The sequence below is a fragment of the Peromyscus leucopus genome, chromosome 3, assembly GCF_004664715.2.
Source record: "Peromyscus leucopus breed LL Stock chromosome 3, UCI_PerLeu_2.1, whole genome shotgun sequence".
Lineage (NCBI taxonomy): Eukaryota > Metazoa > Chordata > Mammalia > Rodentia > Cricetidae > Peromyscus > Peromyscus leucopus.
The window spans coordinates 4,587,117-4,612,405 of record NC_051065.1 but is presented as its reverse complement, the minus strand read 5'-3'; the positions used below and the strand labels follow the sequence as shown (position 1 = coordinate 4,612,405).

Sequence of the window (25,289 nt, the reverse complement as noted above, 5' to 3'; positions counted from 1 at the left end):
GGGGAGAGAGGTGGGAGAGAGGGAGAGACAGAGACAGAAAGAGAGAGGGAGGCTGACAGAGGGAGGAACCGAACAATGATGCAAGTGTATTTATTGGAGATTAAAAGCAACATATATGATCCTTTCCTTTTGCACTTGTTTACCACTTTTCAGGGTTGCTAATAGGTTTTACACCTGCACATTTTGAACTGCATTAATTGTGTGAAAGTTGTAGGGAACTAATTGTCTCTGGTGAGAAGGTACAGGTGCAGACATAATGAATAGTAGCAGATTACTCTTCAAAATGACTCACTTCTTAATGTAAAGAATCATTTGGCCATGTGACTGTCATTTGTGTATGCAGTGGCTGTTTCTCTTTTTAAATACTAGATGGATTGTTTCTTACAGGGGAAGAATTTTAAAGCAGTGGCAATAAATCAGCCTGTTAATTTACTCAACACATATTTACCAAGTGCCTGGTACGTTGTCAAGTACTGTGTATATATTAAAATAAGAACTAGTATATTCACACTATTAGTGGGAAGATGATTCCATAATCTAGATGAGAAGTGAATGTGCTTATGAAGCTACTTAAGATGATATTCTCAGACAGTCCAAGGTTTACATCTGGGTATTGAAAACCATGAAGAGGTGATTAGGGGCCATTGGCATCCAAGCCAGCTGCTTACTCGTTTGGATAATTAGAGATAATAAATCATGTTGTATGTGATCAGACAATGATAATTACTGAACATTCTGTAACACTGGCAGATCTATTACTTACATATATATTTGTATGACTGTATCATGTAATATTTGGAATATATTTTCTCCCTAAATTGCATAGTAAAATATGAGCACATATACATGAATATAAATGAAGTCAAAATAGCTAATATTTATATCTGGGTTAAATAAGAATTAAGCTCACATAGTAGGTCTTCTTAGCTCCCTTTGTAGTTAGCCAAGTCCTGGAAATGTTGCTAGCTAAGTAAGTAAGGTCCTGCAATTTGGTTTTTAGGTTTCGGCAGAGTGACTTGTAAGAATGAATATGGCCATAGAAGAAAAAATATTGAATAATGACAATCACGGAGTGCAACCTGGTCATGTATGCATGAAAATTTGAGGTCCTGCACCTCCAAAAGTCGGGTAGCACTCTAGGGCAAATCTGTTATGGGTGAGGGTGGGTCTCATGATTCAGACTGCTTCCTCCCTACTAGTGGAGGCTAGTACCAGGTTATTGGGGGATTGTATCTCACTGAAATCCACATTTGTATTCTTCAGTATGAAGTGACCTTCCCTGTGGGTGTAGCCTCCTGATACCAATACTTAGGAGTTATCCTGACAGGCTTCATTGTCACCTAAGGCTCCAACTCTATATTCTGCAGAAAGTATAAACTGTATCTACACACTTGAAAATATTAACTCACCCTGCCTCTATATTTATTTAGACTTTCATTTAAAGGATGGAAAATTCTCTTGGCTTTTAATAATTTTATCTTTTAAAAGTATAAAAATAGTTTTTAGACTCTGTTGCCTGAAAGAAAAAAGTTTCTGCTTGACACCCTTTAAAGTACAGTATTTACATGGTGTTAACTTTGTAGATAAACACACTGAAGCCTAAAACAAAACAAAACAAAACAAAACAAAACAAAAACTCTTGAAAATAGAATATTATTTTGATTTGAAAATGATGAGAGCAAATAGTACGTAATTCCAAGCTGGGAGGCAGTGGTGCACACTTTTAATCCCAGCACTCGGGAGGCAGAGCCAGGTGGATCTCTGTGAGTTTGAGGCCAGTCTGGCCTACAGAGCGAGATCCAGGACAGGCACCAAAACTACACAGAGAAACCTTGTCTCAGAAAATAAATAAATTAGTACATAATTCTAAAATGAAGATGTGCTTTTCCAAAAACAAACAACATCCACCCACCCCCCACGAACATAGAAAAATCCAAACCAAAACAAGACACTTACCCATTGACTCCTAAACTGGATCATGTGATGAAGGAAAAATAAAATAATGATGAAGGAGAACATAGGGAAGAACAAAGAAATGATGAAAAAAGTAATGACCATAGAAAATGTCAATGTAAACACATAAATATCCAAAATACAGATCCATTTTCACCCAATCACCACTTTCAACAAAAACAAATTATGAAATAAGATGATGTTGCAGTTTTGAGTTTAAAATAAACAAACAAAAAATTAAAAGTGAAATAATGAAATTTGTATTCATGAGAACTAATGTTTTTATTAAATTTTAAGTTGCATTTTATTTTGTGTGCATGTTTGTGGGGTGGAAGATTAATCTGAGGTCACTGGGTTTGGTAGTAAGTTTGGAGACCTTTACCCACGGAGCAGTCTCACTCAGCCCAGTAGTAACTAGTGTTTACTTGATCCTTAAAAAAGGAAAGTTTTGTATAAGTGAAGTTTTTCATATGCTATAATTTTTGTGACTTTCTTTTATGGATGCAAACTCTGGGTCTTCTAAATTTGCATAAACAAAGTAGGCAGGGTTTTAGCTTTCTCATTTGCTTGTAGCAAGCAAGGCTTATGTAAACAGTTAACACCAAAATGGTATATGGGAAATTAAAGACCACTTGGGAAGTTTTAGCAGGCTTATATACAAAAGGAGGGGCTGTCCAGAGCAGAGGGTCTTCCCTGCTGCACTACTGTTCCCTAGGACTTACCTCTTGCCCTCCATCCAGGGCACACAGCTTGGTGCTTTGCTTTTTAGCATCAACTAATACATTAAACATGGTGCACACAGAAGCTGGGATGCGCAAATCAGTTGTTTTGTTTGCCTTTTGCATCTTGAGTTCAAATGCAGTTCTTGTTCTAGTTTTAAAACACGAATTAGAGTAAGAAATCCTGATAATATGTTCCACCCATTTGGAAGAGTGAAATCAATACTACAAGATTAATAATATAAGACATGCAGATACAGATTAAGTAGCATGGCGGAGCTAGGGAGTGGGGCTTGGGCCAGGTGGGATGTTCTATGCAGGTGTCTCAAATAAAGGTTAGACTGAGATGTTTCTATAGAAGGACACAGTTTAAGTGTTCACCAGGTGGTATTTATGCAGCCACTCAAGACAATGCAGACACCCAAATGAAGCCTGAGATGACATCTAATGTACTATATTTAATGGGAAAAAAATCATCATTTTACTTATTGCCTAAGTTCATATCCAAGTAGAAACACTACATGTTCTTTTTGCATTTAAGCAGAAGACTGCCTGTGTGTTAGAGCAGAACTAAACAAAACAAAAAGGTACCAGCCTGGAAAGCTGAAAAATTGTCACAAACCACAAAAAACTACAATTCTCGAATATCATTTAAATTGTCTCTTAAATGCCTGAAGTTTCAGGTAAAAACTTGTAAAACAGGGCATTTACATTGGTCTTTGTTAAAGACCCTACCACTACCATACTCTGACCTACAGATTTGAGACTTGAAACTCATAGCTGAGCTTCAAAAATTAAATAATCCAAATCACAATCTTGCCATAGGAGGCATTTACATTATTCTAAGAACTAGACTTTCTTGGCTCAATGTGTTTAGGGGTACACAGTTGTTCCAACTAATATTTGACTGTTAATCAGGTGTACTCCCCCCAAATTCAAAGACACACATATAAATACATCGTAAGTAGAGGCACTGGAGACATTTGACTTATTAGCATATAGTGATGAGTTTGTAAGAACTGTTTAACAATGAAAGTACATTTGCAGGACTCTGAAGTTTTTAATATTTCTGGTTAAGTGCCGAGGAATGCACATTGTTACATCGTCTGATGTAGTTAGCAAATTCCAGACAGCAGTGAGTAAGTTTGTAATGAGGATGTTGCTAATTGTATTTTGAGCTTACCAGGCCACTTCACTGCACACAGACACCATACATAAGGCATAAGAACTCAATAGACTGTTTCTGTATGTCTCAGGAGATGCTACTTTGGGAATACAAAGCACAGTACTCCCAGAGAGACATGTGTGGTAGATGTGATTAATAAGGTGTAGGTGCTACTGATTAGAGAAATGGGTGGGAGACCCGAAAACAGAATCATCAGATTGAGTTCATTAATGACATGGGTTCTCAGAATTAAGGTCAGAGAATGTGCAGTACATTCTGAAACAGTGGTTCATACTCAGTTCTTCCCTGTGATAAGTAAAAGGTACATGGTAAAAAGTGGCATCATGGGTGCTTGCATCCCAAGCAGCAACTTGAAACATACATCAATCTACCTTTTGACACAGGCCTCTATCATATCACTGGCCATAAGTTTAAGTCTTTGCTCTAAATGGTGGGCAAATTCTTGTTCTGGCCAATGTAGGTCATAGACAAACATTTGCAGTGCGTCAAGTTTCCAAAACAGGTCTTCAGATGTTGTTGAGCCATTGCTAGAAGAAAAGGGGGAAAACAAAGAGCATCATGAACTTCCAATGTTAACAACAACATGGACCACCCATCCATTGATTTCCCTTTCTGTGCTATTGCCATCAGTGAAGAATATACCACATCCAATATCTCATGATCCAGCGTTCTCTTTGGTTAGCTTTCTAAGTCTTCCTTTCAGCTTCTTAATGAGGTCAGGTAAGAAGAGTATAAAAGAAATAAATGCAGTATTGAGTTTTTGCAAAGAGGACTAGAATGGGTACAGAGGGGGAGGCTTTGCCCTGGAGGAGGTGGGAATGGGGGGGTGGGCTGGGGGGAAGGGGAGGGGGGCAGGAGGGGAGAGAACAAGGGAATCAGTGGCTGATATGTAGAACTGAATGGTATTGTAAAATAAAAAAAAAGAAATAAAGTTGTGCATAGAAGGACAAATATCTTAAGCATTCTTTACCAATTTCCAAGATAATGATGAGTACATAAAATTATTTTCTATTACAATTTTGAAAAAGTGTTTTTTTTTTTTTCAAGAAAATTTATATGCTTGTACTTTGCTGTTATCCATGCTTCTATGCCTCGGTAGTCACTGTGGCTTCTATCTACAAGAATGGACCACACAGGAAAGAATAGGCTAAGTGGGAAAGTAAACCTTTACTTCCAGTTTGAACTGCTCTGTGCTGCTTCTAGCTCATAATTAAAACCTAACATTGCGGAAATGCTCTAACACAGAAATAGTATTTGAGGTGCTCTGAAGTTGGAGCAAAATCATGCATTTTCAGTCTTCATGCATGACTTAGCCAGCATTCACTATGGTGAGAAAATGACTCTAGGAAACGGTATTTTCACACCATGTATGAAGGTAATCATCAGCAGAGTTCATATGTTATTTGAGCGAATGATACCATTTGTACTTTCCACGAACCAAGCATCCAGCTAATAGGATGACAGATGTTTGAAAGTAAAATAGTCCTACATTAGAACATATTGAGACTCAATTGTAAAATCAGAACAAAGCAGAAGTAAAAAGAAAAAAAATGGAGCAATGTCTGATTTATTTGTTCTCAGTGTTTTCATAATTGCTCCATATATATTACCCTAAATTTATATTCTTACTTTGCAAAACAAAATAAAAGAAATAAAACCCATTTATTATAAGGGCACATTGAAAAATTTAAAACAAATTATTTTAAACAACCACAATGTTGAGCTAAATATATCTTAATTGGCGAGTTTTAGAAAAATTGCCCTTGCCCTGGCTAATTAAAAGCTTGGTTTCTGCCCTGCACCTTGGCCTTAGTGTCTCAGCTCTATCTCCAATTTAAGTTGCTATCCCTATCCATTCTGCCAGGAATTTCTCAGGATCTCCTGGCCTAGCCAAGTTGTCTTCAGAGTTAAGTTCTCAAGGGACCAATCATGACAAAACTGAATAGCACACACAGAATTTTACTGACTGATTGTCTCTGCACCTTAGTGTGGGCTGAATGCAGCATCAATAAAGTCCTGACAAGACCGCACTGACACTCTTATGGAAAATGTGTAATACAATACCCTCTTTACATGGATCACATGTACAAGAAAGACACGAGAAGAATTAAAGGCCAGGCCTTCTCTCCTGCCCCACCACATCCACAGTGTACAGTGAGAAGATCTGTGTTTTAATTGGATGTACTTGGCAAGAGGCAAACCTGCTTTATAAATTTTGGAAGAATGTAACTTTAGAAATGTGCACGCTTTAGCAATACACCACCAACAAAATTATCATCAAAACAAAAAAAAATCTCATAGTCAAGACAATTCTATTAAGATTTTTATATAAAATGTGAGTTATACTTTATAAGGATATGAATGCTGTTCTTCTGCTTAATGCTATGCTAAAATTAGAGGCAATAAATGTGTCTAATTGGGAATTTAATTGGTCTAATAACTGTTTGCTATAATTAAATAGATGAAAAAATATAAATAGGTTTTCTCTGGATTTGCTACAGATAACCTGCAATTTACTCAGAGACTTTTCATTTAAAATTATTTCTAATCAGTGACCTAGTCCTAAAAATATTACTTAACAGATTAAAGAACTCAAATGTGAATAATGGATGCTGATATAATTTCCTAAGTCAGTAGAAATGTATCTTAATGGCATTCATCTGTATGGCTAATGACAATCATCTGTTGTACCACCCCTTCCCAAATGATGACTCTATCTACAGAGAGAAAGAGGAGAGGACTCATTTGGACCTTTCTTTTAAAAAAAAATTAGGAGTCTTCTTCTTTTCTGGGAAAACACCAATATGGAAGATGACTCTGGCATAGCTGGACCTGGAGGCCCAAGATTACGAGGATGCAGCAACTTCTGCGGAGGATTCCTCAGTGGTCTTAAGGGGCCCTGGTCATAGTCGAGGCTGCCAGGATTGTGAAGGTAAAGATGAAGACAAGGAGTGGATCCCCATCACCAAGGTGGGCTGCATGATTGACTTTTTCCTGGGCACATCCCTAAAATATGAGGTTCTAAGGATCATGTCAGTGCAGAAGCAGGCTGGTCAGCGGACCAGGTTCAAGGATTTTGTTGATATTAGGGACTACAATGGTCATGTTGGTTTTGGTGTTGAGTGCTCCAAGGATGTAGCCCCTGTCATCCAATGGGCCATCATCCTGGCTAAGCTTTCCACCATCCCTGTATGGAGAGACTACTTGGGAAAGAAGATTGGCAAGCCCCATACTGTTCCATACAAGGTGACAAGCCGCTGTGGCTCTGTGTTGTATGGCTCATTCCTGTCCTAAGAGGCACTGGCATCACCTCTGCTCCTGTGCCCAAGAAGCTACTGATGATGGATGGCCAGTACCGATGACTGCTACACATCAGACAGAGTGGCTGCAATGCCACTCTAGGCAACTTTGCCAAAGCCACTTTGTTTGTTTGTTTGTTTGTGGTGTTGGGATCAAATCTAGGGCCTCCATCATTGGCTTGCTGTCTTACTGACATTACCTTAATCTAGTTGCTCAATGTATTTTTTCACTCTACTAGCAGTAAAATCTTTAATTTTAACACAAAATGGAAACATTTCTGGTTCCTCCACGTTTTATAACAAAACATCAAAAACTGAATCACACAGTAGGAAGATGAATACAAATGGAGACCATTATGCTAGGTGAAGTACACCAGGCTCGGAAAGACCAGTGTCACAGGGTGTTGCCCATACTCTGAACTTAGACTTAAGAAAAAAGAAAAGAAAAGAAAAGAAAAGAAAACAAAACAAAAAAAACAAAAAGACCTGAAAGCAGAAGGGGGAAACTATTTGGGAACAAGAAGGGGACCACTGGGAGAGGAGGGGACAGGAAGGGTAGGGGAAGATGAATCAGAGCAAAGTATATGATACAAGTGTGTGAGACTTTCGTAGTGAAACCCATCATCTTGTACAATAAACATACACCAATTTAAAATGCAAATGGCAATAACATCATAACATTATCAATGATCGTGGTCTCTATGACAAAAAGAACCTGATAATCTTTTTTTTTTTTTTTTTTTTTTTTTTTTTTTTGAGACAGGGTTTCTCCGTGTAGCTTTGCGCCTTTTCCTGGAACTCACTTGGTAGTCCAGACTGGCCTCGAACTCACAGAGATCCACCTGCCTCTGCCTCCCGAGTGCTGGGATTAAAGGCGTGCGCCACCACCGCCCGGCTAGAACCTGATAATCTTGGTAAATACAATGGTGATCAACTTGTTAAACACATTTTTTTTTATTCACCTATGACAATGAAGCTATTATTACCCATTTCCCATGATTCCTGTCTTCAGATTTACCTCACTTTGTAAAGGGTCTGAGAAACAACAATAACAACAACAACAACAGGGCTCAGGTGTCACACAAACCTCCAAGCTAACAGAATAACAACAAGAAACTAAATTATACAGGATAATGTCCACAACACTGTCCTAGTAAAATGTAGATGGAGGAGGAAGAAGAGAAGTAAAGTTCAAGGCTGCTTATACTGTAAGGGTAATTTCTGAGCATACACAGAAACCGCTCTATATTAAAATGGCACTAAGCATCTAAGTCTAAGAAAAAGATTGACATGTAGGACTCTCTCCCAGTCATGCTGCCAGTCCAATAACGATGTGTAACGGGAGAATGCTGCCAAACTTTTTCACGTTATTGCTGCCTCTCTTGGTCTCTTTCTGTCTGTTTTCTTGATTGTACATATACAAGACAGAATAGATTTGATGGTGGGGGTGGGTACAGAGACGGCTAGTTAAGTTTTTGAGTAGTCTATTTTGTTGAAACACAATAAAATGTGAAGGGAGTGAAGGGCTTTGAGGTCCAATGAGTGTGGGTTCAAATTTTTGCCTATCACTTATAGTTTGCCTATCCCTTATAGTTTTTTCCTTCTCTTAATTTCCTTGTAAATGACATTTCTTTAATTGTGAAATGGAGATAGTGACACTTACCTTACAGAGTTGCTATAAGGATAAAATCAGATAAAGAACTTGGCACTGTACCTAGAACACAGCAAATTCTGAATACATGGATAAATTCTCTGTCATTTTTTTATTTGTGCTAACTGAATTAATATGAGATCCTGGTCAAAAGACTTTATTGTCCTTTTACAGTTGTAAACTAAGTGTGTAACTTCATTAGATTTCAAAAGAGCAAAAGTGTAAATAATAATGATGGGACTGCTAGAAACAATCATAATACAGAGTAGTAATTATACTTTTTGGACACCTAGCATGTTCCAATATTAGTAATTATTTATAGAAACTTTAAGATGTGCCAGATACTTTCATACAGTGCTTTTGCCCCTCTCCCACAAAACTGTTCTTATATTAGGAATCAACCATTTTTGAATGGCGGAAAGTGAGGCTAAGAAAGATATATGATTCATAAGTTAAGGTTTAAGTTGAGACACATTCAATTTTAGAGCCCTTTCCCCTAATGACTCTTAATTGGTCTGTAGTAGGCAGGCTCACTACAAGGTGGAGTAAATAAATATGGCTTTTAATGGTATCAAGACTACCTTAAAATTGCAAGGTACATCAACTGAATCAGGAAAGGAATGACAGAAGAACCACCCAGCATTGGGAACTGTAGCTTCCCTGCAAGGTCTAAATTCTGCTTCTTTAATGTTAACACTAAGATAAAAACCAAACAAGATGATATAATTACAATCCTCTCCCGAAGGTTTTTCTTCATGTACAACATCAATGATGTGAGCAGTAAGAAAGCTGAACTTAAGCATCCTTGAATTTACCACAGATATCTACATGGGAAATTCAGGATTGTACTACTTAGGAGCAATTCTACATCCTGGGATTTAAAAAAAAAAAATGACATCTGCTACACAGAACAGACATGAACAACATAAAAACCAATGCGATTTCTTTCTTTCAACCTCTATCAAATTATTATCAATATGCCAAGCTCAGCTTAATAGCTTAAAACACTCAAACGAATAAAGCCAAAGACAGTACTCCTCGACCAACAGTGATAAATGCCATGCACTCTGAACGCATCTGCACGGAAGACAGCCCAGGCCATGCACTAGCTAACACAACACCAGGAAGTAAGTGAGGGATACACACGTGGACTCATATAAAGAAGCCATCCACGGAGGAGTAGAAAAGCTAGGAATCTGTGGAAGATTAAGAGGCAGACTTGGAACTTTTGGAAGAGCTACATTGGGAAGACTGTTGGCGATATTCCTGTAAAGAAACAAACAGCATGGGAAGGGGGCACTATAAGCAATAACCTCGGATGGCTGTAGGTCAAGTCATAGGGTTGGGACTGAGACAGGTGCTTGGTGGACACCACGGTACCTACTTGACAGGCTGCCACGTCTCCTGCTCAAAGCCTCTGTGAATTGACTGGGCGATGGCAGACTCCATCAGGTCAACGTAGCGGACCACCAAGGGCACGAAGATCTCTTGCAAGTGTTTGTGAAATTTCCCATTACACAAAAGCGCTGAAATAGGCAAGCAGAAACGGGGTTCGTCAGAGGGATAACATCAGTTGCTTGGGAAAAAGAATAGGTGGGAAAAAATTTTTTTTTCTTGAAAGAGTCTCACATGGGAAAACTGATAGAATGCACGTAGATGATAATGGATTTTGGTCTTGATATTGAATATCATATCATGGAAATGTCCTCAAAATTATAATTAGCCTTACATATATGCCTGTCAAAACAAAAATAGATTATATTTCTGTAAAATGTTCTGAGCAGGTGGTATGTGTGTACTTCCTCAGAGATTTAACACATAGGCACATGACCACTTACTGTAAATTCAAGGGAGTTGCTGCCTCCACAGAGGGTCCTGACACATGTAAATGCAGCAATTAAGCAGAGTCAGAATCCCCTGGTTAGGCTGTGTATTCGGAAGCGAATGCTAAACCTGTTCAATTATACACAGTAAGCTTGATTACATCTAAGAACTTGGGAGGGTTGCTGTGGCCCTCCCAGAAATATCTATTTTGATTCACGACTTTTTTAGTTACTTGGAAATTTGTTTTTGAGTATTCAATTTAGTTCATTACCTTTAGTGTTTTGGGTGGTTCTGGGGATTGAACCCAGAGCTTCTAGCGTATTAGGTAAATGCTCTACCACTGACCTAAACTTTCAGTCCCAATGCCTCTGTATTTAAAAACAACACATTCTATCCTTTTTATTTTTCAGTTTCCCATTAGTCTGAAGAATTAAGGCTTGGAGCACTCTTTGTAGAGTAACTATAGAAGTCTTATATTTGTTCTACTTGGTTAGGACTGTTGGTCAGGGTGTGCCTATCACTTCCTGGAGATGGATTTTCCATGCAAAGCTTACAATTTCATTAAGACAAGTCATAGCATGAGGCTAAGCTGAACCCAGAAAGAACAGAATTTACAGGAAGATCCTAAGCAAAGCTAACTGAGATTGAAGGATTTTTAATTTTTTTGATTAATATTACTATGCATTGCAAATGTTTCTCAAATGAATATATCCTAAATACATTTATGAATGCTTTATATCCTCAAACTGAAAATGTACTCATTAAAAATATATAGTTATCATACCGAGTGGTGGTGGTACATGCCTTTAATCCCAACACTCAGGAGGCAGAGGCATCTGTGAGTTCAAGGCCAGCCTCGTCTATGGAGTAAGTTCCAGTACAGCCAGGGCTACACAGAGAAACCCTATCTTGAAAAACATTTTATACATAACATATATTACATATGTATGTAATATATATATATATATATATGTATATATATATATATATTCATTGGTCAGGAAAAGCATATGTGAAGAGATGCAATGGGATTTAAATTTAATCTAATAGTTTCCCATGGGAGTTCTATAGTGGGGAGGGGTTTGCCAGGTGGAGGGAACAGCAACCATAAAACTTCAAGGGGACTGAGCTAGTGTCTTACAAAGATAAGGAATACAGCCAGGAAAGGGAAGAGTAGTTTCGGACGGGGGGGGGGATCTAGGATATCTAGGTTTTCTGGGCACAATGGCATTTGTCAGTAAAGGAGTGGCATGGCCTGGTCTTTCTGGTCGCTGTATGGCAAATGGAGGTCATTAAGAAGAGAGAAGAGGTGGCTAGTGACAAGCTCTTGGTACAGGGTAATGGTGGCTTGAAGATGTCAGAAGTGGAAGATGTCAAAAAACAATCTTTCATCAATTTCACTTACTTTAATGGATTTGAATATCTGCACATGTTGAACCTGAACAAGTATAACCTGTAGGAGCTCCAACAGTCTGGTCTTACACTCAATGCGGCAGCTTCTTGCATTATCTTCTTTACACAGAAATGAACAGAACTCTTAATGTCTTAAGACTTGGACAAAGCACATGACATTCACTAACATGACATGCACAGGGAATGCTCTCAGTGTTTTTCTGTGACTCTTAAGTTTTCGGAGGGTGGAGAGACATGGACTTGTGAATGTGGAGTAGAAAGTAACACTAGATCCAGAATATGCAATACTGATTTTGTTCTAGCTTTCATACGGCTTAGTTTTTTTCTTGTAGCTAAAAACCAAACCAAACCAAATAAACGAACAAACAAAAACCCACCTTTTCTTTGGAAAAAGTACTTGTTACATACAAAGGAGGACCTGAGTTTGGATCTTCAGCGTCTATGTAAAAAGCTGGGCACAGTGGTGCACATCTGCACACTCAGTGTTGGGAAGCAGAGAAAGGGTATCTTACGGGCTTGCCTGGCTGGTCCATGTAGCCGAATTCAGGAGCTCCAGGTTCATCTGGAGACACTGTCTCCCCCCAAAAAAGGCATACAGCAATAAAGGAAGACACATGACTTGGACCTCTGATCTCTGTGGGTATACAGGCATACACACTAAAATCTTTTCTTGCTTATCAGCAGGCAAAAGGTCTTTTATTCAGGTGGGGAAAATCATATTTAGTTATAAATGTGTTACTGGGAGGACTAATGTTATCTTACGGTATTTTCATTAGTACAAAGAGGGAAGTTGTTTCATTTATTCCCAGAGATTCAAGTCACAGAACTAGGAGGCGCTGTCTAAGGTGTAACTCAGTTACCCTTTAACCAAATGTCACCTACATAAAGATGCTATGCTTTAAGGGTAATACATTCTCACCTGAAATATCAAAGCCATTATGACAGCCCAACTAAGAAATATAATGAGTGGCAGGAGAGATGGCTCAGAGGTTAAGAGCACTGGCTGTTCTTCCAAAGGACCTGGGTTCAATTCCCAACACCCATATGGCAGACCACAACTGTCTGTAACTCCAGTTCCAGGGGACCTGATACCCTCACACAGACCTACATGTAGGTAAAACACCAATGCACATAAAATAAAATAAAAAATTATTTTTTTAAAAAAAAGAAATGTAAAGAAATCTTATTGATTGTATCTTTACTTAAGACCTCTCCTCCTCGACATTGGTATTTTTGGAGTGCCAAACACTGTGTTATGTGGCATTGTGCATTCTGTCACTTACCTGTCACAAAAACCCTAAGAAGGAAGGAAGGTTTCTTTTTTAATTATCAATAAAGAAAGCTAAAGTTCAGAGAGATTAGGAAATTTACCTAAGGTCATTTAGTCACTAGGCAATAGAACCAGGGTTTGATATCAAAACCATATGTTAATCTCTCTATATCATAAAATCTTAATTCTTTTATTTAGGTTACCATAAAATAGTGCCTGTCTGTTTGTCCATCTATTCCTCCATCTGTCAACCTAGCATCAGTGTACTGATATCTTTTAAGGCCTATCAATATAGTGAATTGCTTTTATAAGAAAATTTGTAGGCTGATAATATCTTTATTAAAACCAGGCAGTTTCATATTGCTGTACAGCAAGACTGTATGGCTAAACTTTATTCTTATGGTGCAGCATTGATAAAATAGCAAGAAAGAAAGAAAGAAAGAAAGAAAGGAAGGAAGGGAGGGAGGGAGGGAGGAAGGAAGGAAGGAAGAAAGAGAAAGAAAGACTCTATTTAGGTTTTCCTTTTTAAGCATACTATTAACCACAGTTACCATTTTACTATTCCAAGATAACTAAACAATTTTAACAAATTATTACAACTACAAATGAGCCTGCAACTCTTCAAGTCAAAAGCTACTTTCCTGAGAGATTAGGTGCTTTGGCAGTGAAGTCACAGCTTAATAAAAGGCAAGAGTCTAAAACAATTCTATTCAATGTTGTTGTTAAACATTGCAATAATTCTAAGATTAAGTAGCAGTTGACTCAAGTCTCTAGCAAGTGTTACCTTTAAATATATATGGAAAGTACTGGATTCATTGTCTTGTCTGTTTTGATTTTCATTTTTGTTATTTTGTTATTTTTTCCTATTTTATTTGTTTATTATTTAGTTTTTTAAGAGCAAGAAATAACTTGAAGTTGAGTGGGATGGGAGATGAAGATCTGGGCGGATGTGGGGGGAGTGGCAAGATTATGATCAAAAACATATTGTATGAAAAAGAACTAATAACAAAAATATATTAAAATACGTAAAACTATTACATTAAATTCTCCAATCTCTGTATTTCCATCCTGGAGTGAAAGTGGAGATTTCCTATTTCATCTCTACACAAGCATCACAGAGGTGAGTATTCACAAGCCTTTTCTTCACTCCTCACATCCAAGGAGTAATCCAGCCCCGTGTATCTTCTGGCCCTCATGTCTTTGCACCTGGCTGGTCCTCTGCTCATCTCCACTGCTGCCACCTAATCTGTTCTGCTCTTTTGTAATGACTCATGCCGTCAGTTCCTGATTGGCCTTTGAGTTCCTACTTTTCCCTTGGACAGCTCACCTCTCGCTGTGTCAAGCAGAAGGATTTATAAAAAAAATGTAAAACTATCCCAACCCCTGCCAGTACAGTCTTTCCATGTGCCCCTCCATCAAACCTGAAAGCTTCAGCCGGACACGAAGCCCTCAGTGATGCCCTACCGTGCCCTCTCCAGTCCATTTTTGGTGCTTGTGTCCCATATTTCCTTTGGCATAAGCTTGATGATGTTCTTGAGTTACTCATATCCTCATATCATTTCACAAAAACTTAATTCTGCCCCCTCTTCCTTGACTGGTTATTGGCTTTCTGTGCTTAAAGTCCCGTTAGTTGATGTTTCTTTCTCCCTCTATACGTCTCCTCTCCTTCCTCCCTATGAGAGCACTAGTACTTGAGGTAGGGATCATAAGTTTTCTCAGTGAGGTAACCCAGACTCAGAAGGACAAACATGGTATGTACTCACTCATAAGTGGATACTAGATGTAAAGCAAAGGATAACCAGACTACAACCCACAGCTCTAGAGAAGCTAGCTGACAAGGAGAACCCTAAGAGGGACTCATGGATCACCATGGGAAGGGGAAATAGATGAGATCTATATGAGCAAACTGGGGATGAGGGGGGCAATGGAGGGTATGGGATGGGGGATGAGAACATAAGGGAACAGGATGGTTGAGCTGGAACAGGGACAGAGTGGTAGACTAAGGAAAGAGATACCATGATAGAGGGAGACATCAAGGGAACAGGGAGAAACAGGGTGCTAGGGAAGTTTGCAGGAATCCACAAGGATGACCCCAGCTTAGACTACTAGCAATAGTGGAGAAGGTGCCTGAACTGGCCTACTCTGGTAATCAGATTGGTGACTACCCTAATTGTCATCATAGAGCCTTCATCCAGTAACTGATGGAAGCAGATGCAGAGATCTACAGCCAAGCACCAGGCTGAGCTCCAGGATTCCAGTTGAAGAGAGAAAAGAGGGATTCTATGAGCAAGAGGCATCAAGATCATGATGGGGAAATGTACAGAAACAACCAAACCAAACTAGTGGGAACTCATGAACTGTGGACCAATAGCTGTGGAGCCTCCATGGGACTGGACTAGGCCCTCTGCATATGTGAAACAGTTGTTTAGCTTGACCTGCTTAAGAGGCCCCTGGCAGTGGGATCAGAATCCATCCCTGCTGAATGAGCGGGTTTTTTTGGAGCCCAGTGCCTATGGTGGGACACCTTAACAGCCTTGGTTCAGGGGGAGGGGCTTGGACCTGCCTCAACTGAATGTACCAGGTTCCACTGACTCCCCATGGGAGTCCTTGCCTTGAAGGAGGTGGGAATGGGGGGGGGTGCGTGGGTTGAGGTGGAAGGCTATGGGGGCGGGCAGGAGGAGGGAGGAGATAGGCACCTTTGGTTGGTATGTAAAATGAATAGAAAATTTCTTAATAAAAAAAAAAAAACATCTGGGACACAATAAAAATTTCTACAAATTCAAAAAAAAGTTTTCTCAGTATTGAGCTGAGACCTGGCTTACTGTTGTGTTTAGGTGTTTGATGTGTGAATGAATATTTGGATACAAGACTAAGTTACTATATCTTTTCTTGAAAGACTGCATCAGATGACAGCTATCTAGCCAATTGAGGCTTGCATATCCTTCACATTTTATATAAAATATATGTTATTAGATGATGCTGTCATGATAAATTCTATTATGATCCATAAATCTAAGCTCTGGCTGCTAAAATTTCTACTGGATAGGAAGATCTCTTATTTTAGTGAATATGGCACAAAGAGAAATTTTTTTGGTCAGTTATTCCTGCTAACAATATGATTATTTCATGCATAATTTGGAGAAAATGGAGATTAGCTACACTTTCTTAAAATTTTTACAACAAATAAAGAATTTTGGCTAGAAGTTTGCTCCAATTTCAGCTGACATTTGCCTTTAATTTTTTTTTGGTAGTGCTGGGATTGAACTCAGGGTCTATGTACTTGCTCTAGCAATGTGATCTATCTCTTGCCTTCCTTTTTGATTTTGATTTTAAAGCCACATTTTAAAAAACAAAGAAAAACTGGCAGTATTCGTGTGTATTAGAGAGAGAGGTAAAAAAGGAGAGGGAGAGAGAGAGAGAGAGAGAGAGAGAGATGGGGGTGAGGAGAGGGAAAGAGGGGTGGGGGGGAGGGGAAGGGGAAGAAGTGACAGGATGAGGGGAGATGGACAGGGAAGGAGAGGCAGAGGAGATACAGAAAGCACCTGAGGTGCAGGCAGGAAAGAGCAGGAAGAAGACGGGATAGCATCTTCCTGTGTGGGGAAGGCAAGGCTAGGGAAATTCACACCTGTCTGTCAATGTGTGCACTCCTCTGCTTGCCCATATGCCAGCTTTCACCCTCCTCCCATCAGACAAAAGACCCTCTCAGAGGTAGCCTGAGGCATCCGAAGTCTTCTCCCTGTGAGTATAATTTGCTGCTATCACCTGTCTAATCCGTGGCTTTACGTGGCACCACTACACCGATGGATTGGAAAGGCTAAGTTTTCATCCTGGCTTCATCCAAGAAAGGTTTTGTTTGTTCTTATTTTCCTTGCTGCGTCGTCCTGGCTCATTGGCCTGGTTCCCTCTATGTTGAGCAGACTGGCCTCAAACTCATGGTTTGAGGCACCTCCCCCTCAAACGCCAGAGTCAAGATTATTTCTGACATTGTACTCCAGATGCGGGAGTGCAATGGATTGGCCTGGAATCTGAAAAATGGACACAGCAACGTATGTGTGGTTCAGCACCTAATTGGCTGACCAAAACAACCATTTCTCCCCAAAGATTCCATGTACCCAAATAGCAACTTGCTAGAGTAAAGGAACATCCCTGATACAACAAAGTCTTACAGAACAAGTAAAACGACAGGAAAGAAAGCAAAAGGCTTAAATAAAAGCAAAACCCAGGATGCAGAGGGTCTAATTAGTTCAAACATCTCCAATAATTAACAAATAAAAAGTACTTGACATAGGCTTTTAATAGTAATATTTCAACACACTTTAAACTATGATCCAATTAATATAAATTACTGAGACAATGATTCCTGGGTAAAATGAATAGGCAAATGAAGTGTTCAGGCATTGTTTTCAGGGTAAACATATGCTGCTCTCTCTTGAACTACATAATCTACTTCCATGTTGCTGTTCTGTCTTCCAATTAGTTGGCACTAGTGGATTACTGGTAAGAATGATTATCCTCCCTCAAATTCTAATTAGGTATTTTATAAGTAAAAGCATAATTCGTGGATAGCAAAAGAATACAAACACCACCACCCACAAGACAAACCAACAGACTTTGCTATAAGATAATTACTCAAGGAAATACAAATTCTATCAATATGCAGCAAGACTTAGTGGACTAAGATATAAAATTAATAGTTATTCTTCAGTTTCTACTTGCAAAGAACAAAGACAAGCAGCACAGAAAACCCGAGTCAGGACTCCAGGAGGGAAGTGAGGAGACTCGTGGCTGATAGCAGCACTGTGCACCCAGCCGAGAGCCTGGCATATTAGATGCACACTCAATAAATGTATTTCCTGCACGCACCTTCTAATGGAAGTTATGATAGCTTCCCACTAAATTTAAGTAGAAAACACAGTGGATTTCATTAATTGTTCATTTATATTTTAATACATTTATTTACTTACGTGTGTGTGTGTGTGTGTGTGTGTGTGTGTGTGTGTGTGTGTGTGTGTGTGTAATAAGAAGACAGGTTGTTGGAATCAATTCTCTCCTTCTACCATGTGGGTCCTGCAGATTGAACTCAGGCATTAGACTTGGCTGAAAATGCCTTTACTCACTGAGCCATTTTGCTAGCCTTAATCAGTTAAAATTTTGAAAAGTAATTTTATATAGTTTGTCAATATTTAACTTATATGCTAACTACCAGACTATGCTCCTAAAACGATACTTAATTCTTCCTTTCCTCTTACTGCACTTGCTAGAAGACATAAACAGATACATGTATGTACATAACATACCTACAGAAAGGTGACAAAGGAAAGCTCAGATGTTACAGTGTTTCTTACTTTGGGTGCAAAAAAAAGGTAAATATATCTACTGTACAGATACATAGAAACAATCAATATAACGAATCCATTTTTGTAACTATAATGAAAACTTTCAGGGAATAGAACAGATACATCTTTTATAACCATCTATTATTTTATAGTTAGTAAAGAAGAAATGTCCCTATTGGTCACTAGTTTCCATACTTCTTAAAGATAGGAATCATTTCTTACTTGTCCACACATTTTGTTTCTTATGGGCTTTATTCAGGCATAACTCAGTATGAATTTTAACCAAAGCTCAGAAGGACAATGCCTTACTCTCTAGCAGTCCTCAGGCTGGCTTTGTGAGATTATGTAACATCAGAGCCAGAGGTGAAAGTCTGATTTTATTCCATCTGCCACAGCTTTCTGTTATTTGCAATCATGTCTCAAAATACCTTCTTCCTTAATGGGAGCAAGTGTGTGTGGCTGTAGCATGATCAATGTTAGTCAAGCCTGGGGTTTTTGAGGTTTAGAAACAGAATTCATAGATGTTTTCTGTAAGTGTGCTGAGAGAGACACAGGCACATATTAGAACAGGCTGTTACCTTTAAGCAAATAAATCCTAAGTAAAGTGAATGTAGATTGAATTGTTTTAGAAATGTCTACATTATATATAGAAAGTGAAGTTTTCCTGTGGAATTCCATTGATGGAAAACGCTACTGTCTGCTGCTTTTATAACTCTTTCATTATTCTGTTCAGGAGAACAAGTTCTGTTGAATAATTTAAAATTCAATCATCTCCAGGGATTAGCATTAAATACATTTTCCTATTGGGTGATCATCCTATCGTTCACAGAGACGCTATCCCTGCAACCGCTGGCACACAGCCTGGGTAAAATGCAGAATTTATGTCGTTTCTGCATTGTTCCCTGTGTATGTATATACAGATAACTCTATAAACCCCACTTCGTGGATTTCAGACACACAGCTCATTTAAGCACTGGGGGTGGAAATGACATGCAGGTGTCAGCCCTTCGTATTTCAAAGCTTGAAGATTAACCTAATATATCATATGGTGACCTAACAGTTCTTCGTTTGAAAGAAATTCGAAAAATAATCTCTGATACTGCCTAAGTGTGAGAATAACCCAGCGGGATTTCCACCTCTTCATTTCTTAATGAGTTTTTTGATAATGAGAGGTGACTTTGCCAGTCACTCTGGGCTCTATTATGGCTAATTTGACTCCTCTTCACTCTCCTTGTTAATTATTAACACTAGCCTTTTTATCCTCATGAGACCAAATTCCAATTTTTCCCTTTTTCGATTTTTATGAGCCCATCTTTATGAAGGTGAAAGTCTTGGGGAACAGGTTTTCACTTAGCACAGAGCCTGAACATTTATTATTCCTTTAGGCAGAGACGCTGTGACATTGATTACATAAGCACGGGTGTTCTTCAGGCTGGCTTTAATGTGCTAGCAATGTGAAAAGGCTGTTAATTAAGGAAGAAGCACCATGGTATTTTTCACTTGGGAATCAGTTCCCAATAGAATGGTCATTTGCCACTTGCTAGCATATCCACAGATTAAAAGGTGACTCTCTGCAAGGGCCTGCCTTTCAGGAGTGCTGAAAGAAATGATCTGTGTCATTTGTAGATGGCTTTCATTTGTCAGGAGCGGTCACTGGCTGCAGCTATTCTCCACGGGACAATTGTGGAAAATACTATGCCAGGGTAGAATCTATTTGTAGTTGCTTTGTAGTCATTTAGGTATCGTTTAACTTAGATGGTAATTGCTTCATTAGGAAAACCTTTGTTTTGTTTTCCCTTCAACTTCTAATACATCTCTCTTTTCAAATGTGCTTCCTTCGGTACCTCTTAAAGTCACTGCCTGTCTAATTATCTCCAGTTGGGGGGGCAGGTGGGGTGCACAGGGACAGCATGGAAGGCAAGCAGAGGCTCAGCCTTTTTGGCCAGGAATGGAACCCAAGTTTGTTTACCTCGCCAGCCTTGCTCTGGGAATCAGTGGGTGAGGCCATGAGGGTGGGAGGTTGGGGACAGTTGCTAAAAGCGTGATGCAGCTGGCACTCTTTCCCCTGAGGAAAACCACATTTCATCTCCAAGTGTTCTCTGAGCTCCAATGTGCTCTCATCACTGTTAACTGCAAGGGGAGACACACATCCCAGACATAACATCCTTTTCCTCCTTAAAAGAGAAGCTGCATTTGAGGTCTCTGCTCCCCCTTTCCACCAATTTCCCCTGGAAATCTTGTTACAGATGCTTCCGAAGATGTATGCTAAGATAACCCATTCTTTTATCTATAACCATTTCTGTACTTGATAACCGCTACTGTCCTTCTGTTCACATAATTCAGTGCCCTATAAATATTTTCTAAGTTAAAATGAAAAGCTCAAGGAATTCTTAAAAGTGTAAGATTGTTGTATAAATGCCCCCAGAATATGCTTTGTTACTGTGGAATGAAACTGGACTGGTGATGAAGTGATTTTGCCCAGCCCCACCCCTACCCCTAATTCCCTGTGGGCAAAGCCCCTGCTCAGGCTCCCTGCCTGCACCGGCCTTAAGTTTCCTCAGCTGGAAAACCAAGAGTCCTTTCTTAGGATCCCCTCCACAGGCCAAAAGATAAAACAGTTCATTTTAAATATCAAGCATAAAGATTTTAGCACAAAAAGGTGGTAAATAACTTATGCAGACAGTAAAATTGTTCACATATCACGTATAAGTTATAATTGGTATCTCATTTTGAATGATCCTAGTCATTTTAAATTTTGGAAAAGCAAATGTAGATTAATTATTAGTAATGCATCATGGTCCTTTAAAATCCCGTAATTAGCAGCAGACCTTGTGCAGCACACACCTCCCCCCATACACAATCATCTGTATAAGGAAGCACCATTTATTCAGCAAATTATCTCCCATCCCAACACTGAGCACTCAGAGCTCTCTCTCTGTTGCTAGTGTTCCTGGCTAGTTTAGGTTGTAATTAATTGGGATTTGGACAATAACTCTAATTGGGTCAATATGGTAAAAACTGCAAGAGCATGTCCGTTATGTAAATCTCCCTTTCAAGGGGGACTAAAGGAAAGACAATGTTTTCCCATAGATTTCAAAATGGATAATTTGAGGGCAGTTTAAGTTGACACTAAATATTTAAACAGATTTCACCAAATTGCTATGGAAGGGATGTAATAAACACATGATTATTTACAATTGTCTTAATTATCATCAAAAGTGATAGTAAAAGAAAAGTATGTTTTAGTAACTATTGAGAATTATTTAGTGGCCTTGCTTTTGAAACAAAACTTGTGAGTTTGGGATGAAAATTATTCCTTCTCCTTCAATTCCCCAGGCTGCACCAATCTCCCAGTACCAAAAGGAAATTATGGCACTGGGGAACTTTTTATTTACCTCACTACATGAAGGAGCTGTTTTTCTCAGAAATAATTGATGTTTTCTAAAATCTGTTAATCACTGCAAAATCCAAGCCAAGATATAGGCACCTTCAATTTCGACAGGGCCCCAAAGAGGTCTCTAATAAATGCCTCTCTCTTGATCTATGACTGCACAGCAAAATAACCCAAAATAGTACCATATGTGCTAAACAGTAGTTAATGTTAAAGAAACATTACAAAATAAGAGTGGAGTACAAAACCCCCATGAACTAAACATTTGTGAATCTAACCCCCAACAAAACCCTCATGAACTAAATATTTGTGAATCTAACCCCCAACAAAACCCCCATGAACTAAACATTTGTGAATCTAACCCCCAAATGAAAACCTCGTGTTTCTCTTGGGTCTTGGTTAAAAGCACTAATTGTTCTTGCAGAGGACTCGTATTGTTTCACAGGACCCACAGCTGCCTGTAACTCCAATTCTAGGTGATCTGATGCCCTCTTCTGACTTCTGTTGGCTCATGCATTCGTGTGGTGTACATACGTATACCTGGGCACACATATATACATATAAAATAAGATAAAGATAAAAGAATGTTGTGGTTTTCACTCTGATACTTCAAAAATTTACCGTTGAAAATGCATGACTATTTCTAAAAAATAAATATAAAAGAATATTAAAACACTGTATACCCCCACTGTACTTCCTCAGGAATTGTCCATGTTGCTCCTTGAGACAGTATTACTTACAGGTCTGGATTTTGCAGATTACACTAGGCTGACCGGCCAGTGATTCTCAATGATGCACCTATATCCACCTCACTAACACTGGGATTACAAGGGCACATCACTATGACTGGCTTCTCATGCTGAGGCTGACCATTCAGTGATCCTCAGTGATGCACCTGTATCCACCTCACTAACATTGGATTACAAGGGCACATCACCATGCCTGGCTTCCCATGCTGAGGCTGGCCATTCAGTGATCCTCAGTGATGCACCTGTATCCACCTCACTAACATTGGATTACAAGGGCACATCACTATGCCTGGCTTCCCATGCTGGGGTTGAGATTGAACTCAGTTCCCCATATCCCTAAGTCCTGACCATTCTTGTGATTTTGTTCAAATGTTGGAAGCGCTTTTAAAAATATGTCTATACTTATTTACCCCTGACTTAATACATAATTCATGTGCTAATTGTTATACACAAAAGATAAAGTTTTTTTTTTTTTTTTTTTTTTTTTAAAAAAAATGCAGACCTCCATTTTGTCAGCAGAATGGGGATGAAGACAGGCAACCTAGAAAAGAAAGGCTTCCAGAGCTGTCTGTCTAGTAGAAAGGGACAGACTCAGCCTTTCTGAGCTGGCTGAGACTGACATGCAGAATGAATGATTCTATGTGGACAATTAAATGTATTAGACTCTTCTGAGCACAGGCATTGTGACTGAATCTGAAGGAGGAATTATCTCTTAGTTCTTTGGTTTCACAATAAACACATTTTGGAAATTAAATGAACCTGAATAGAATGGATGAAATGACAGAAATACTCAACTGAAATTACAGACAGAAAGCCTACAGTATCCATGATATCCACTTAGCATCTATTACATGTGAGTCATCATTCTATTTATCCTCATCACCAATGACCTTGTAAGTGTAATTACCCTTCTACTTCTGTTAAGAAAGACCTTATAGCCTAGAGAGGTTAAACTACTGTCGAAGATCAAGTGACAGAGATGTGACTCTATGGAACTGAGGCCTATGTTGTTAAGTACTATATAGCACAATTCCTTTCTTACTCTAACAGGGGTTCTCAGTCTGGCTGATATCTGAAATCTGGGATGGACCTGGGATGTATGGCATCATGCTTTCATATCCGCATGAGTTTCTTTCTCAGTTTGAGAGGAGTAGACTCAAAGGGATGAAGGAACCATATAATGATAGATATCAGGCTCTAACAATGAAGAAAACCAAAGGGTAATTTAAAAAATTAAAACTGCAATTGTAAAGACATAGATTTAATTTTAAAACTGAAAGAATGCAATGCCTTTTAAAGAGAGAAATAAAAATGACTTGGAGTTTGAAGACACAGAAAGTGCTAACTGTACAGAAAATATGGACAGAGTGAGACCAGCCTTTGACAACAGGAGTATGGAGTCTGGATGACTCAGGTGACATGACATGATGACCAGAGTTCTGAGGACCATACTTCAAAGATACTCAGAGAAATGGAGTGAGTTATACCCAGACAGGTGAAAGGCCTATTGTGTGAGGAAGACTTAAATGATCTGTGATAATAGAAAGATTTCTGTAGGATCAAGGACAGTCACAACTGGACTCTAGGAGGCAGAGTCCAGTATGGCACATATCAGCAAGAACTGTACTGAGTAGGGAATTAGTGACCTCACCCCCACACAGAGTGTAAGAGCAGCTGCTGGTAACTGAACTGAGTCTGGGGAAAATGGAAAAGTCTATCATAGGAAAGGTTCAGGAATCTATATGCTACTATTTTAATAAAGACCAGGTTTGCACTGGTTCTAGATCACCTGCTGGAATAACGATGAAAGTTATTATATTGGGAAACAGTCTCAATAGAGGACCCCTACTTTCTCTTTGATTTCTAAATATGAATGAACAAGTCATACACATAGCAATATTTTACAATCATCTGAGGAGATAAATTCACTCTCAGGAAAACATCTCAATCATAGTGCATGTTAAAAGGGAATCCTGATACCTAGAACATCTCTCAGAGACAGATACAATCCCAAGTACTCAGTCAATGCCAGACTTTATAGGTTTTCTGATCCTCAAGGTATAATTAGAAAGACGTCTATTCTAGATAGCAGTTGTTCTGAAGTTCAGTGAATGATGTGAGGTGTCATCTCCCTTAGACTCCGGCATGACAGACTCAGGCAAGCTCAATAAGCACCCTGGTTACCCATGCTGACTCTTATTGATGTCAAACATGGACTATGTACATACATACTTACAGATGATGTGTACCCACCCTTTGCCATTTCATATAGAAAGAGAAATGCAAGTACTCACTGTCATTTCTGAGGAAATTATTAAGCAGCTGGAAAAGAGGAAAGCTATCCCAGGAGTCTTGAGGTTGGGCCTCCAATGCAGTATCCATATCTACTGTGAATAAAGCCCAAAACTTCTCAGCATGCTCGGCCAATAAGTCTGGCCACCAGGCAAATGCCTGCAAGAGAACAGAGAAGTAAAGGAGAAATTGTTAACTTGTTAGAA

The 25,289-nt window shown here is 39.0% G+C and overlaps 1 protein-coding gene across 14 annotated transcripts in view; it reads right to left on the bottom strand.

Annotated features, from left to right (window-relative positions):
- Positions 1 to 25,289, bottom strand: part of Cadps2 (calcium dependent secretion activator 2) — a 552,385-nt gene that overhangs the window by 66,047 nt on the left and 461,049 nt on the right. For 5 of the 14 annotated variants that reach the window (XM_037203485.1, XM_037203486.1, XM_037203484.1 and 2 more), the window contains 6 exons: positions 25,086 to 25,242; positions 10,193 to 10,334; positions 9,955 to 10,074; positions 4,230 to 4,385; positions 2,676 to 2,823; positions 1,957 to 1,971 (listed from right to left, as the gene is read on the bottom strand). In XM_037203485.1, coding sequence (XP_037059380.1) covers positions 1,957 to 1,971; positions 2,676 to 2,823; positions 4,230 to 4,385; positions 9,955 to 10,074; positions 10,193 to 10,334; positions 25,086 to 25,242 — 738 coding nt within the window. The remainder of the gene's footprint in view (positions 1 to 1,956; positions 1,972 to 2,675; positions 2,824 to 4,229; positions 4,386 to 9,954; positions 10,075 to 10,192; positions 10,335 to 25,085; positions 25,243 to 25,289) is intronic. The other 9 variants (XM_028872984.2, XM_028872985.2, XM_028872986.2 and 6 more) reach the window with 3 other exon arrangements.